Raw genomic sequence first — 12,901 nt, forward strand, 5'->3', positions numbered from 1 at the left:
TTTATGTTTGGTCTCGAATAATTATTTTAAAAATTAGAACACATTACGTCCATGATAAAAGAAAAAAGAGAGGTTATTTTTTAATTTTATTGTTTTGTAATCGAATATTCAGTATTTTTAATAATAAGAACATATGCTCGATTAAATAATACTTAGATGATGGACGAACGATTTAAAATTTGTTATTGATAAATGACCCCTTCACAAATTTTGTTCCGAAATCACATTTATTGATATGGATACATTGAAGAGAAAATTATTGATTTTAGCTTGAGTTTTGAACAGTGTGGTCGTACGGCATTGTAAGATTTTTTTTTATCTCTCCTCTGCTATATATACACTCCTCCGAGTACATAACTCGATGTCTCAGCCTTCAAAGCTATCATAAGTAACGCCAAAAAAAGAAAATCTCTGAAACATACAAATATATCAATGGCGGTCTTGTCTAAACCGGTCGCAGAACCAAAATTCGGGTTTGCTCCAATCCCGGTTATAGATATCTCTGACCCAGAATCAAAACACGCCCTCGTCAAAGCCTGTGAAGACTTTGGTTTCTTCAAGGTGATCAACCATGGCATTTCTTCGGAGCTAGTCTCTGTTTTGGAACACGAAGCCGTCGAATTCTTCTCGTTGCCCAAGTCAGAGAAAACCCATGTCGCAGGTTATCCCTTTGGATACGGGAACAGTAAGATTGGTCGGAATGGTGATGTTGGTTGGGTCGAATACTTGTTGATGAATGCTAATCTTGATTCCGGTTCGAATCCATTCCTTCCAGGTCTCTTGAAAAACCCGGAAACTTTCAGGTTAGAATTAAAGGTTTTTTAATGTCCCTTGTTTAGTTAACACCTTTCGTTGTCACACTCTGTTTCTTCCCCTGTTTCATGCTCTGTTTTAATATTTCATCCTCTGACTCTTTCTATGCTTCATGGCTTATTTTTTTCTTGATGTAGTTACTTTTATACTGTATAATATCTTGTTCAATACAAAGAATTTTGTGATTCCATTTAGTTTTCATCTTTTTCGCTATTTGAAAATTGTTTACCCGTCTCAACTATTTATCTTTTGATATGCAGAAACGCATTGAAAGAGTACACGAAATCAGTGAGAAAAATGACATGTGAGGTTTTGGAGATGATTACAGATGGGTTAGGGATCAAACCGAGGAACACACTTAGCAATCTTGTATCTGATCAAAACACAGATTCGATATTTAGACTTAACCACTATCCACCATGCCCTCTTATAAACAAGAAGACCAATGCTGGCAAGAATGTCATTGGTTTTGGCGAACACACAGATCCTCAAATCATCTCTGTCTTGAGATCTAACAACACTTCTGGTCTCCAAATCAATCTAATTGACGGCTCATGGATTTCTGTCCCTTCTGATCACTCCTCCTTCTTCTTCAACGTAGGCGACTCTCTCCAGGTAAGTCTAGATCTTCAAGGTTATCTCTTTAGCTACCCATCTCAATGAGACAATGTTTAGATCTTCTTCGGTATTCTAGACCAAAATATCTAAATTTTGTGTGTGTGCTGAATATGCAGGTGTTGACAAATGGGAGGTTCAAGAGCGTGAGGCATAGGGTTTTAGCCAACAGCAGGAAATCTAGGGTTTCTATGATTTACTTTGCTGGACCTTCTTTGACTCAGAGGATCGCTCCGTTGACTTGTCTTATAGACAATGAAGACGAGAGATTGTACGAAGAGTTCACTTGGTCGGAGTATAAAAACTCTGCCTACAACTCTAGATTGTCTGATAATAGGCTTCAACAATTCGTAAGGAAAAATATATAAAATAGAGAAACCATTATATCGTTAAAATGATTCATAAATTTTGTTCGTAATTTGTAGATCTTATAAATCCAAGTGTGATATATAACTATGTTTCAAGTAATTGTTGATCCAATAATTGTAAAATGCGACTCTTTTTTTGTCTAGTAGTTTTGGTGTCTACGTACACTATATCAAGTAGTGTTTTGAATAATTGATAGAATATTTTATTTGGTCATAGAATAGCTGCTAGGATAAATACGAAGCTGGTCAAGAAAAAGAAAAAGAAAGAAACTTGAGCTGAAAAGTACATGATATTAAATTTGTTGGATCAAAGCTTAACATTTTATGGCTAACAACTTTATAACAATATTAAAGATATCGATAGAGACATTAGAACAGAAAATCTCAATATGACACGTCGATATTGTGGTCCGAGGATTTGATTTGGCCACGAAAATGTTTAGTGATCTAGAGAGATATTTATTTATATGAATTTCGACAGCGTGTCGTTTACTTACAGAGTGCGCCATTCTTTTAAAGGAAAGAAACTCGTCACTGTATTGTCAAATTCACATGCATGGACCAACTTGGACATCTCCAAGGTGTATTTGTTTCTTAACGTTATTAGCTAAAAAGTTTCCTATAACGACTTCAAACATCATATAATTGAACTGGCAATGTTGAAAGAAACTAACTAGAATTAAGTCTTACACTGTTAATTGGATTGGGACTTGGTAGCTTGTTTATTTGTAGAAAAAAATCTGGAGAGATATCGAACCGGAACCGAATGGGGGAGGTACTGCTCATTATAAAACCTAACCGGACGCAATTCATAAGAAGCCCTGAACCGGTTCCGATTTGGTAAAGAGTTTTACCAAACTTACACTTTTGGAGGAAATCTGAAAACAGAGAGTTGAAGCAATCCGAATCAGCAGATTTTGGCAATTTAAATCGGAATTTCGATTAGGTGAAGTAAGCACTGTCACTCTCTAAATGTTCATTCATCACTAGATAATTATACAGCTCGAAATGATTAGCCCTCATTTCGTAGACACACTTAGATCATCTCACCATGTAAAGAGGTACACTGCTTTCTTGAATCACACGCTACTCTTTTTTTTTTTGTTCTATCACACTTCATTTCTGCCCTTTCTTCCTCCACAGGTCACCGAACATCTTCATTCCCGAACCTTTCCTCTTCCCACTTCCTAAACCGTCATCGGAATCATCAGCCATTCCCGGTGATCCCATAAACCGACCTGCGAAATGCTTTTCCATTGACCCGCAACGCTCTGAGAACCGACTATTCATCTCAACTCCTCCAGATAGAACCGCAGCTGCAGCATCTGCTGCTTTCCTCCATTGCTCGGTTAGGACCTTTAGCTTCTTCATCTCTGTTTCTAAACTCTCTTTTGCTTCTTCCACGGATTCCAGCTTCTTCTTTAGCTTTGCCGTTTCCTCGTTGCTTTCTTCCAACTCTTCCCCAATCTGATTCACCTTTGAAGCTATCTCATCCTCTTTCGCCTTTACGCTGGACATTTCTGAATCCGTCTTCTTCAGCTGATTCCTCAAGCTCTCGTTTTCGTTACCAAGTGATGCCCTTTCTTTCTCCATGTCGTATAGTCTAGCTTTCAATAAGTTGATCTGGTCTTCCTTTGAAGCCAATTCATCTTTCTTCGTCTTCTCACATTCTTTTGCTTTCTCGACAGGAAGAACCTCAAACACATCGGTCTCTTGATGTCCATCTCCAGGAACATCGTCTCTCTCACTCGGTTTCGGTTGCTTGGGTTTCTTCTTATGAAGCTCTTCTTGAGCACGTTTCTTGGCAGCCTCAGCTTTAGCCAACTGCTCTTTGAGCAATCTCAACTCTTCTTGAGCTTGTCCTAGCTGTGACTCCAAACCAGAGATGCGGCTGCCAAGCTTCTTCTGAGTCAGTGGATCACTGTGAGGCCCGCCGCTCCTCGGAGATCTACGGTCAGGGCCGAGCCTCGGACTCCGGTCTGTAATCGGACGGTGGAAGTGATGCGGATCAGAGGAAGTGGATGATGGTAACCTCAGCCTTGGAGATTGCCTCTGAGGCAACTCTGAACCACCTCTAATACTTCTCAGATCATAAGAAGAAGATACAAAATGTTGCCAATTTATACTCATCATGCCAGATCACATAGAAACTAACAACAATAATTCCAAATAATAAAAAAAATTTGGAGGATTATAGTTACCTTGGTTTTGGCATTCTTGTTTTCAAGTTGTTGAGTCTCCAAGGTTACTGATCTGGTGAATAATAAAGCAGAGCTTTAATTACTCGGACGCATGACTCACATATACAAAGAGAGAAAAATAAATACATATGTGCCAAGCGCCTCTAAGTGCGAGTGACTACTTGATCTCTTAAAACCAAATTTCACAATGGGAATCAAACAGAGAGAAGCACACCTTATTATTAAAAAATAAAAAAATTCACTTTTTCTTTAACTCAAACGCATTAGAAGATTCAAGAGACAAATCTTCAATCTTTCACCAGACCAGAAAAAACCCATTAACCGGAGAGTACTTAAAATCAGATTTCTCTTTCTCACTGAGGAGAAGTTTCTATGTTCCGCTTTCTCATCCACTGCAAAATACAGCGATAGTGTCTAAATATTGAAACTAACCTGTAAAGGAGATGGGAATAATGTAGAAATCTGACTGCTTTCTCGGTTTCTTCTTTGCAATTGAATACGAGGGAGTGATTAGGATAAGTCTACATAAGTAACTAAATAACAAGCAAAAAAGAGAGGAAATATTTTGAATTTCCTGGTGTGATTAAAAATGTTAATAAGAACAAGAGCACAAAGACAAGAAAACCCCAAAACGTGGAGGAAAAGAGAACGGTCGTAGCTTTTGTTGTTATTGTTGTGAGAGTGAGAATGAGAAACAGAGAGAGAGAGAGAGAGAGAGAGATAGAGAGAGAATTATTTCGAGGCACTTCTCCCAATCCAAGAATAATAGAGACGTTTGAACATTTGAAATAAAGCTGGTGAAAGGAGAAAGATAAGAATAGGACAAAAGTGTAATTTTACACCGTAGTTAATCATAATTTTTGTTTACCTTATACTTTTTTTGGAGAAAAAGGGTTAATTTACTTATCTAGTTATTACATTCAGATTTTGCATCTTTGCATGATTTGACTGACACAAAGATGACATGTAAATACATACATATGTAATAGCGATTAATAATCTGTCAAACTTTAACATGTTTTTAGGTTCTTAATCATAAGAACTTAATTTGAAACAATCTTATATTATTTTTTTCTATTACATTCGTATTTTGTATGTCTATGTTGATACATGTGAAGCAACATATAGTGTGTTTTTTGTAAATACACACATGTGTGTACCCAGTTATAGGTCTGACATCGTTTGTTTCTTTTTGTCGGATCCACAAAGTTCAAACTCTTTTTTTAAGTTTCCCATCTTTCTTTTTCTTTTGTAATATTTACATTCCAACGTTTTCTTTCATTTTGGAATATATCATATACAGAACCGTACTTACCATGTAGTGAAAAAAGCTTTCGCCTCAAGTCCCCAATATATGTAAATTTTTTAGGACCCCCATTTTCTTAAGAGGTGATTAAGTGGTTTAAAGTTGGTGTGAGTTTTTTTTTACATAAGATGTTTTTTTATTTTTGTTTATAAAACGAGAAAAAAAAGAAATAGATTTAAAATTGAATGACCTAGCTATCATATCTATAGAAAGAGAACTAGTTAGGGACTTCGATTATAAGAATTTGGTGAAAGAGTTTATTGAAAAAGAAGGAAGAAAAATTATGTTTTAATTAGTTTTTTTAGATTAAGATTTTATTTTTGAATATTTTATATGATTTTAAATTATATTATATTTTTTGTTAAAAATTTCTATTTTTTTTTAACGGAAAAAGCCCCAATTTTTAAGTTTGCCTTAAACCCTTATAAACCTTCTTACGGTACTGATCATATAACACCAGTCACCATAATCAAATATTTAAAAAATAAAATAATGTACATTCAAATTTGTGTTAAAAATCCATAATAAACCAAAATCTTAATTTAATAACTAGTGTCATATTTCAGATTAACGTTCGGTAATATGCAGAAGTTAGTTGTAGGCGATAAGAAGAAGTAATCATAAATAATGTTTTTAAAACCCATGAAATGTTATATTCTAATCAGTTTTTTTCCGTTTAGGTGTGTCATGTGTGTGTGCTCGTTCAAATTGACATTTGACGACAAAAAAGAAGAAGAAGGTGTGTGTAATACCAAAAAGGCAAAGAGCCACTGGCAACAAACACATGTTACATGTGAATCTATCTTAAGAGAGAACCATAAATATTTACTAGCTGTATATACTCACTATGTTTCTAGTAGATTAATTTTCTAGGTCTTTTTTTTGTTCCATAACTTTTTTTAGATTTTGTATGCATTTTTATTAACAAATTGTATTGTTTATGAAATATTAGTTGCAAATATTTAAATTATTGGATTATTATTGGTTTATATTTTATGGAAAAGTGTGTAAAGTGAGAAAACTATATATTCATTGCTAAATATTAATCTTAATCTGTGTAGAAACTTTAGAAAATTTTATTTAAGGAACAGAGAGAGTATATTGTAGTTATTGTGTGTTAAATAATCATTAAGTGCTGTGCCACTATGATTTATGATTGTAAGTACCAAGTACGAGTAACAACCAACTTTAGCTTTTTCTTTTTTTATGATGATGTTGGTAATAATTCAAGTAACTGATTTTTGGGAGTATTGATATTGAAATTGAAGACCCAACTGTTCCCGTTTCGAATAAAAATACCAAAGAACAAATAAACAATTAAAAGAACTTAACACAAAAATGAGTTGCTCGAATCGAGATATTAAATGTTAAGAAATTGGTTAGTTGCTAGACATTAATCATAATCCATTGATTATCTTTACAGTTTTCATCTTAAACGAGCCCATAAAGACTCGAGACAAAATTATGTTGACCACCAAAAAAACGACTTTAGATACATAATGAGAAGAAAGGTAAACTCTAAAAGGTTAAAACCCTTAGCACTATTTTGGTCAACACTCTCCAACTTTGACTTCTCGTTCTCATTCATTGACTATCAAAGAGACAAACAACATGTGATCTTCTTCACTATTTGTCTACGAAGATCGAAAAGAGGAACCATAGAGATATAACATAAGAAGCCTAAACACAGCACAACTTTTTCTATTAAAAACTGGAGATTCTGTTTTTTTTCTTTCTTCCTATAGGAACGTACATTATATGAATGAAGTAAAAATATCATCAGATTCAGATTCATATTCATTTTCATATTCAGACCCATGAGTTTCCATTATTACCCTATTTATTGCCAAGTAACTTCAGTTGGTGCACTTGTGGTCGTGGCATGAACCTCTGCTAAAGACACAGCCATAGCCATCATCATCTGCTCCTCAAAACTCTCTGGAACAATGACCAGAGGAGGAGGAGGAGGAGGAGGAAAGTTGTGGAAGCTCTCGCCGTTCATGTAAGAGCTTACATAGCTATTGCTCCCTGTTTCTCCCATCTCGGTGTTGTTATTGTAATGCTGATGATGATGATGATGATGGTTGTCAATGTCATCTATTTCTTGTTCTATGTTGTAGTAACTGTCGCAATTTCCGGGAAGCATGCTGTATGGAGAAACGTTGACGTTGTGGTTTTGATTGTGATTGTGACTGGAGGATTCGCCAACCATTTGTTGTCGTTCAGCAAGTGCGGCGATTGCACAAGCAAGCCCATCAGATGATGAAGATGCTGTTTCTGGTTCTATAACTGGAGCCACTCGAGGTGGCGAATTAACGTAATGATGTTCTGATACGTACTGCCTAGATGGTGTCATCTCCCCACAAGCTGAATTTCTCTGCATCCCTGTTTCCTGTTTAGAGAAAAAAAAAAAGGTGAAAAAGCCATGAGAATTGATAAAATTGTCACCATAAATACAAAGTTACACAATTAACTAAATATAAAATTTTACCTGGACTGAGAGCCATATTGCTTCCATGACCATTAACTCTTCAAGGTCAACATCAACCTCATCATCCCTAAAGAGTTTCCAGACAAATCACACACACATATAGATATATAAAGCAGTCTAATATTGAATCACTCGGATCAAAGTTTCGTCAAGTGCATTTAGCTAAAGAATGATATTTGTGAAAATGACATTATAGTAGTTGAAAACATGGAGGCATAACAAACTTTAACTCACAACTTCCATATGTAAAACCGTATCCAAAGATCTTAGTCCCTAAAACAAGACTAAGTCTAATAACACTGCAGTATTTCACACGTGATATAGAAATTTCATGCTTACAACTAATCAGAGCAGCCAAAGGAAAGACAGACCTGTTTCCTCGAGGTCGGGAACGCTGTCTAACAACTGACGCGTTCTGCGATGGAGCAACATCCGCGTCTTCCATAAAAGAATTATAAGAAATAGCTGCAAAGCAAGGGACAAGAAAACGAAGCCTGTTAGAACCGTCTTTGTGATACCATTTGTTTAATTTGTTTCTGACTGAAAGATTTAACACGTTCTAGAAGAACAAAAACCGACCTGAAGCTGAACCGTATTCCATTTGACCAGTCAATGCGCTTGTGCTAGAGGAACATGATTCCATACGTTTCTGCATTTTCTCTTCATCATCCTGCATTTCTTTCTGCCTCATCCTTATTTTGGCTTCTATAACCCGTTGCTCTTCCTACCAAAAAAAAAAAAAAAAAAACAGAAACGGAGTACAGTATTACATATGAACAAAGCAATACCATCAAGCTTTACGAGAAAAGATACTGTCAAAAATTATTTCTGTCTTACAACTTGTTCAATGCCCTTTTCCTCCTTTGTCTTTACTCCACGGTACTCGACAGCATAATTGGGTGTTTTACAAAAGGGGCACCTCATCATGTTAAGGAGGACATACTAAAAAGAAAAGTTCCATCAAATCAATAAGACAAGTCAATGCACAGGATTATGATTAAGGATACTGAGTAGGCCGGGCTGAATTAGGATTCTTCATTTGCAAAAAACACTCTGAAAAAAAAGAAAGAAAGAAGGATTGCCATGTCAAATGAAATAGAAACATGAATAGAATAAAGAGGCTAAAAAGCTGATGAATATGTTACCTGTACAAATGCTTTTCATGCAACATCTTGATCTATTGAGGCTAGGATAGTACTAGGAAACACAAGAACAAATATCGTGGAGTTAGATCTACAAACGAGAAACGCGGCATTGTTAGGCATTCTTCAAGAGACTGAGAAAATTAACAAACCAGAAAGCAAATTGGGCATTCTTCAAGATCGTGGCAGCTTTCGTCGTCCCCAGGGTAGCAAGGAGCAAGCTTTGACTCTACAATCAGTTTCCTAAGCTTTTTAACGTCGACATCTTTATTCACATACAAACCTTGTGGCTTTGTGTACCTTTCTTCCACCACTTGCCTCTTCCTTCCCAGATAATTACCCATCTCACAAAGTTGTAATCTTTTTTCACTATCCTTCTCCTACTAAAATCCCTATTCTCCTACCTTCTTAAAAGCAGAGATTATGTTACTAATCACATTAACTAACAGCTTAAAACAAATTTCTTTCTACAATCCCCTCTTGGGGAAACAAGGATAGCCTCTAATTGCTAATCTAAAGGCACATGCTTCAAAAACTGGGGACAATCATTCTCCACCATAAGAAAGATGTCCAACCTGCGCAAACGTGAATTCAATTTCAGCACACAATTCGGGTAAAACCCTAATTTTTTCCAGCCGTTTCAAAATAACAGACATAAAAATCCTAACTTTGGAACTTTTTAATTTGGGGACGGATTATATCATTCATTTAATACCCAATCAACAGTACTCACTTTCAGATAATTCCACGAATTTAAACAGAAGAGAAACAAACAAAAATGGTAGAAACCCTACAAATTCTGTAAAAAGCAAGGATGAAGAAGTACGGAAATGATGATAAAATCGGAGAAGGAAACCTGAAAACTTCGAGGAACAAATCTCGACGGCAGAAGAAAACAAGAAACGAGATCAAGATGGGTTTGGGTAAACGATAAGAGACACGATCAGAACTTTACTCTGTAGAGAGAGAGAGAAGATATAAAAGCAAAGATACAGTGTTTGTGTGTGTCTGTTCGTATTATATAAAATTCAGAGGAAAAAAAAAACAGAAGATTAGAAGAAGTTCTGTATCTGAAATTTGTATTTTCTTGCTTTTTTTGTTCCTCTCTATTCTTTTTCACGGGAATTTTAAAAAAAAATATATTGACGGAAAATCACGAGAGAGAGAGAGAGAGAGGAGAGATGATGATGAGGTGGAGGAGAAGCAAAAAGGAACAGGAAACGATGGAGTAAGAGACGAGGCAAAGAATCCTCTTCTTGTTTCCATCACGCGCTTCTTTCCTCGCGCGTGATGTTCAGTATCTCTCAAACGGTGTCGTTGCGTTCAGTTTTTGGTTTGTTGACCAAAAAAGGATTAGAATATACGAAATCTTGTGAAGGCGGTTTTGTCTTAAGCACCGAGTTGGGTCAGCATGATATATGTCTTTCTCTTTTATACATTTCTTAATTAGTTTGATTGTATGTTTGTTTGTCGCATTCCATAAGATATTCGTTATTTTCGAATTTAATAGTGGAACAGAAAAAAAGGAAAGAGTTATTATCTTTGGGGTATTTATTGCTCAAATTTGGTGATAATTTTGAACCAGATTAGTCGGCGTTAATATTACGTTTGGTTTAATTAAAAATGTTCTTCATGACGACGACGATACTGCTTACGGGATTCTGTAGGCTTTAAAACATTATATCTTATGTTAACGTATAAATTTTTTAATAATCGTTGAATCGACCCGCTGATTACAAATAAAAAAAAAGACAAAATCGTGTTTTTGGGTTGATGGAAAAGAAATGGTTCACCCAACTCAAAATTGGTTAAGGTTGGTTAGAGAAGGTCAACCATGGGTTTTGTTGCTATTGATCTCAGCCAGTTACGCACTTACACAAAAAGATTAGTTCACATAATGCTTGATTTGGTTGTTGTGAACTATCAACATATTGGATTTAAAAATTTTGAAAACTTTTCCAACGAATATTATGGTACCAGCTTTCTAAAATTGATTTCTTTTAGGTTTCTATACATATTTCATATAATTAACTAAAGTAATAAAAAAAATATTTCTTTTTTATTCTTCAGATCCAGGATTACGTCCTGGATCATTAGATAGGAATCCAAATATGAAGAGAGAAACAAAGAATGTAACTACAGTGTAGACAAAATAATTCGCATTTACTTAAAATCCCAAAGTTTAGAAATTTCATTTCAGCACATTGACAAAAGTAATTCTTTGGGCTTCATGGGCCAGAAAAAAACATATGTAAGCTTGAAGCCCGTTCCAAATACGGAGAATTGGGGCGCAGTATACTACTATAATGAAAATCATATCAGACTTTCCAACATGTAGTTTTCGCAATTGGACCTAACCTCAAACCCACGACGATCCATTTAAGAGATGACTAATCAAATGAATCGCAACAATATCTTCTTAGTGGACGAAAAGAAAGAAATATTTGATTTTGAGGAGAAAAAAGAAGAATATAATGACTCAATTTTCTGACCATAGTTTATACAATTCCTCCATGGGAGGCATCTCCTTGAAAAATCTATCAAACTCCGTCGTAGTCCCCACTCCTCCTCCGCCGCCGCCGCCGCCGCCGTAGAGCCGTCTGGTATCTTCGCCGATTTTACTACCTCCGCCGTAACAACGATCGTCGGAAGCAGTGGGAGACTCAAAAGGACCTGCCGCGACTATGGCATCCTTGCCGGTGAGTTCTTGAACAACAGTCTTGAAGCTACGAGCATCTGTCTCAACGTATTGTGTGTTTATGAACACAACTTTCATCGGCTCCGATTTCACTTCCCTTCTTCCAGACATTATTATATTTATCAAGTTAAGAAAAGAAAAGAAACAAAATCTGAGATTTCTTTAGTGTTGATGTTGATGATGAACAATAATCTTAGTAAGCAGTTTTTAGCTCTCCCAGATGTTTGTAATTTTATATGCCTACTTGTGTGTCTGCATATATATAGAGAGAGAAAGAGATGTGATATAATCATATGATTTTAAACTTTGCAAGGCACTGAAGTGGGTCAATTAAGTAATTATTTTTCAAAACAGTTTTATTATCTGGTCCCTACATGAGATGACGACCTGTTTTTTACCTTTTTGTGACGACATATACAATTTTCCGACGACCAGCGTTTTATCGTAGAAATTATTGTGTATAAAACATTTATTTATTCTCAAACAAAATACAAATTAAATTAAATCATTATGTTTTGGGTTCCCATTTACAAATTAGGGTTTAGATTTTCCCTCTAAAAATGAGTTTTAAGTTATTATGAGTTTGAATTAATTAGTGGTACTATATTTGGAAATTTTATATATAAATCATTAATATCAAGACCAATACAGTATTTCAAAGTGTTATGTTAATTCATTTTGTATGTGGATGGAAATATTATTTTTAATATATTAATTTGTGGTAAACTGTTTTGGATATTCACAAGTTTTTAAATTCGCATGTCCATCCGACATGCACACGTTTTCTATCCATGCTTTCTATTGATTCTATTAAGACTTTCACAAACTTCTTTTATTGTGAATCAGTCAAAAACTAAACTAATTGTTCCAAAATTATTCTACACTTACTGAGATCAATCATTATCACGTGGCTTCCAAGTCCAAATATGCATATATATCTGATCAGGTTGACCGTTAACAAAAAATCCAGCAGCCTTGAAGGACCAGACATAATATTTTTTATATCACCATTACTCTCTAAATATCAAATTTAACCAAAATCATAATATATTTTCTTTTTGTCGGGTCAAAGCACACCTTCTTTGATAAAATGGCATCACATCACGTCAAACCAGGCTAGGAAAAAAAATTACAGAAAACTTAGAAAGTATTTGCACGTGTAGTAGAATTTACACGTCTTAAATACTATTGTCGTAATAACAAAATAACATCTTCTCCCATTAGGCTTCTAGAAAATATTAAGGTAATGCCTTTCGGAAGTGATAAA

General features: G+C 35.2%; 4 protein-coding genes across 4 annotated transcripts; 1 reads left to right on the forward strand and 3 right to left on the reverse strand.

The window, feature by feature from the left end:
• The first annotated feature begins 432 nt into the window (after window positions 1-432).
• LOC18009196 (gibberellin 2-beta-dioxygenase 1) lies at window positions 433-1,796 on the forward strand. The gene is made up of 3 exons (XM_006389920.2): window positions 433-803; window positions 1,074-1,428; window positions 1,548-1,796. Exons 1-3 carry the CDS (start codon window positions 433-435, stop codon window positions 1,794-1,796), a joined length of 975 nt encoding a protein of 324 aa, XP_006389982.1.
• Window positions 1,797-2,818: 1,022 nt separating this feature from the next.
• Window positions 2,819-4,603, reverse strand: LOC18008381 (interactor of constitutive active ROPs 4). Its single transcript, XM_006389921.2, has 3 exons — window positions 4,430-4,603; window positions 3,998-4,049; window positions 2,819-3,876 (listed from the first exon to the last, which is right to left on the reverse strand). Exons 2-3 carry the CDS (start codon window positions 4,009-4,011, stop codon window positions 2,913-2,915), a joined length of 978 nt encoding a protein of 325 aa, XP_006389983.2. The 5' UTR covers window positions 4,012-4,049; window positions 4,430-4,603; the 3' UTR covers window positions 2,819-2,912.
• A 2,310-nt stretch (window positions 4,604-6,913) lies between these two features.
• Window positions 6,914-10,116, reverse strand: LOC18007846 (protein SIP5). The gene is made up of 9 exons (XM_006389923.2): window positions 9,793-10,116; window positions 9,089-9,511; window positions 8,940-8,991; window positions 8,802-8,847; window positions 8,632-8,713; window positions 8,374-8,518; window positions 8,166-8,259; window positions 7,795-7,861; window positions 6,914-7,695 (listed from the first exon to the last, which is right to left on the reverse strand). Exons 2-9 carry the CDS (start codon window positions 9,278-9,280, stop codon window positions 7,144-7,146), a joined length of 1,230 nt encoding a protein of 409 aa, XP_006389985.1. The 5' UTR covers window positions 9,281-9,511; window positions 9,793-10,116; the 3' UTR covers window positions 6,914-7,143.
• A 984-nt stretch (window positions 10,117-11,100) lies between these two features.
• LOC18008327 (VQ motif-containing protein 10) lies at window positions 11,101-11,851 on the reverse strand. Its single transcript, XM_006389924.2, has one exon. It carries the CDS (start codon window positions 11,743-11,745, stop codon window positions 11,416-11,418), a length of 330 nt encoding a protein of 109 aa, XP_006389986.1. The 5' UTR covers window positions 11,746-11,851; the 3' UTR covers window positions 11,101-11,415.
• Between the last annotated feature and the right edge of the window lie 1,050 nt (window positions 11,852-12,901).

The sequence above is a fragment of the Eutrema salsugineum genome, unplaced genomic scaffold, assembly GCF_000478725.1.
Source record: "Eutrema salsugineum unplaced genomic scaffold, Eutsalg1_0 scaffold_9, whole genome shotgun sequence".
In the NCBI taxonomy this organism is placed as follows: domain Eukaryota; kingdom Viridiplantae; phylum Streptophyta; class Magnoliopsida; order Brassicales; family Brassicaceae; genus Eutrema; species Eutrema salsugineum.

Excerpts from the sequence above, each read along its gene's own strand:
- LOC18009196 (XM_006389920.2), top strand. The coding sequence starts at position 433 with ATGGCGGTCTTGTCTAAACCGGTCGCAGAACCAAAATTCGGGTTTGCT. Across the intron at positions 804-1,073 it reads AAAAACCCGGAAACTTTCAG|AAACGCATTGAAAGAGTACA; the intron begins GTTAGAATTAAA and ends TTTGATATGCAG. Across the intron at positions 1,429-1,547 it reads ACGTAGGCGACTCTCTCCAG|GTGTTGACAAATGGGAGGTT; the intron begins GTAAGTCTAGAT and ends CTGAATATGCAG.
- LOC18007846 (XM_006389923.2), bottom strand. The coding sequence starts at position 9,280 with ATGGGTAATTATCTGGGAAGGAAGAGGCAAGTGGTGGAAGAAAGGTAC. Across the intron at positions 8,848-8,939 it reads CATGAAAAGCATTTGTACAG|AGTGTTTTTTGCAAATGAAG; the intron begins GTAACATATTCA and ends CTTTTTTTTCAG. Across the intron at positions 8,519-8,631 it reads AAAAGGGCATTGAACAAGTT|GAAGAGCAACGGGTTATAGA; the intron begins GTAAGACAGAAA and ends TTTTTTTGGTAG.
- LOC18008327 (XM_006389924.2), bottom strand. The coding sequence starts at position 11,745 with ATGTCTGGAAGAAGGGAAGTGAAATCGGAGCCGATGAAAGTTGTGTTC.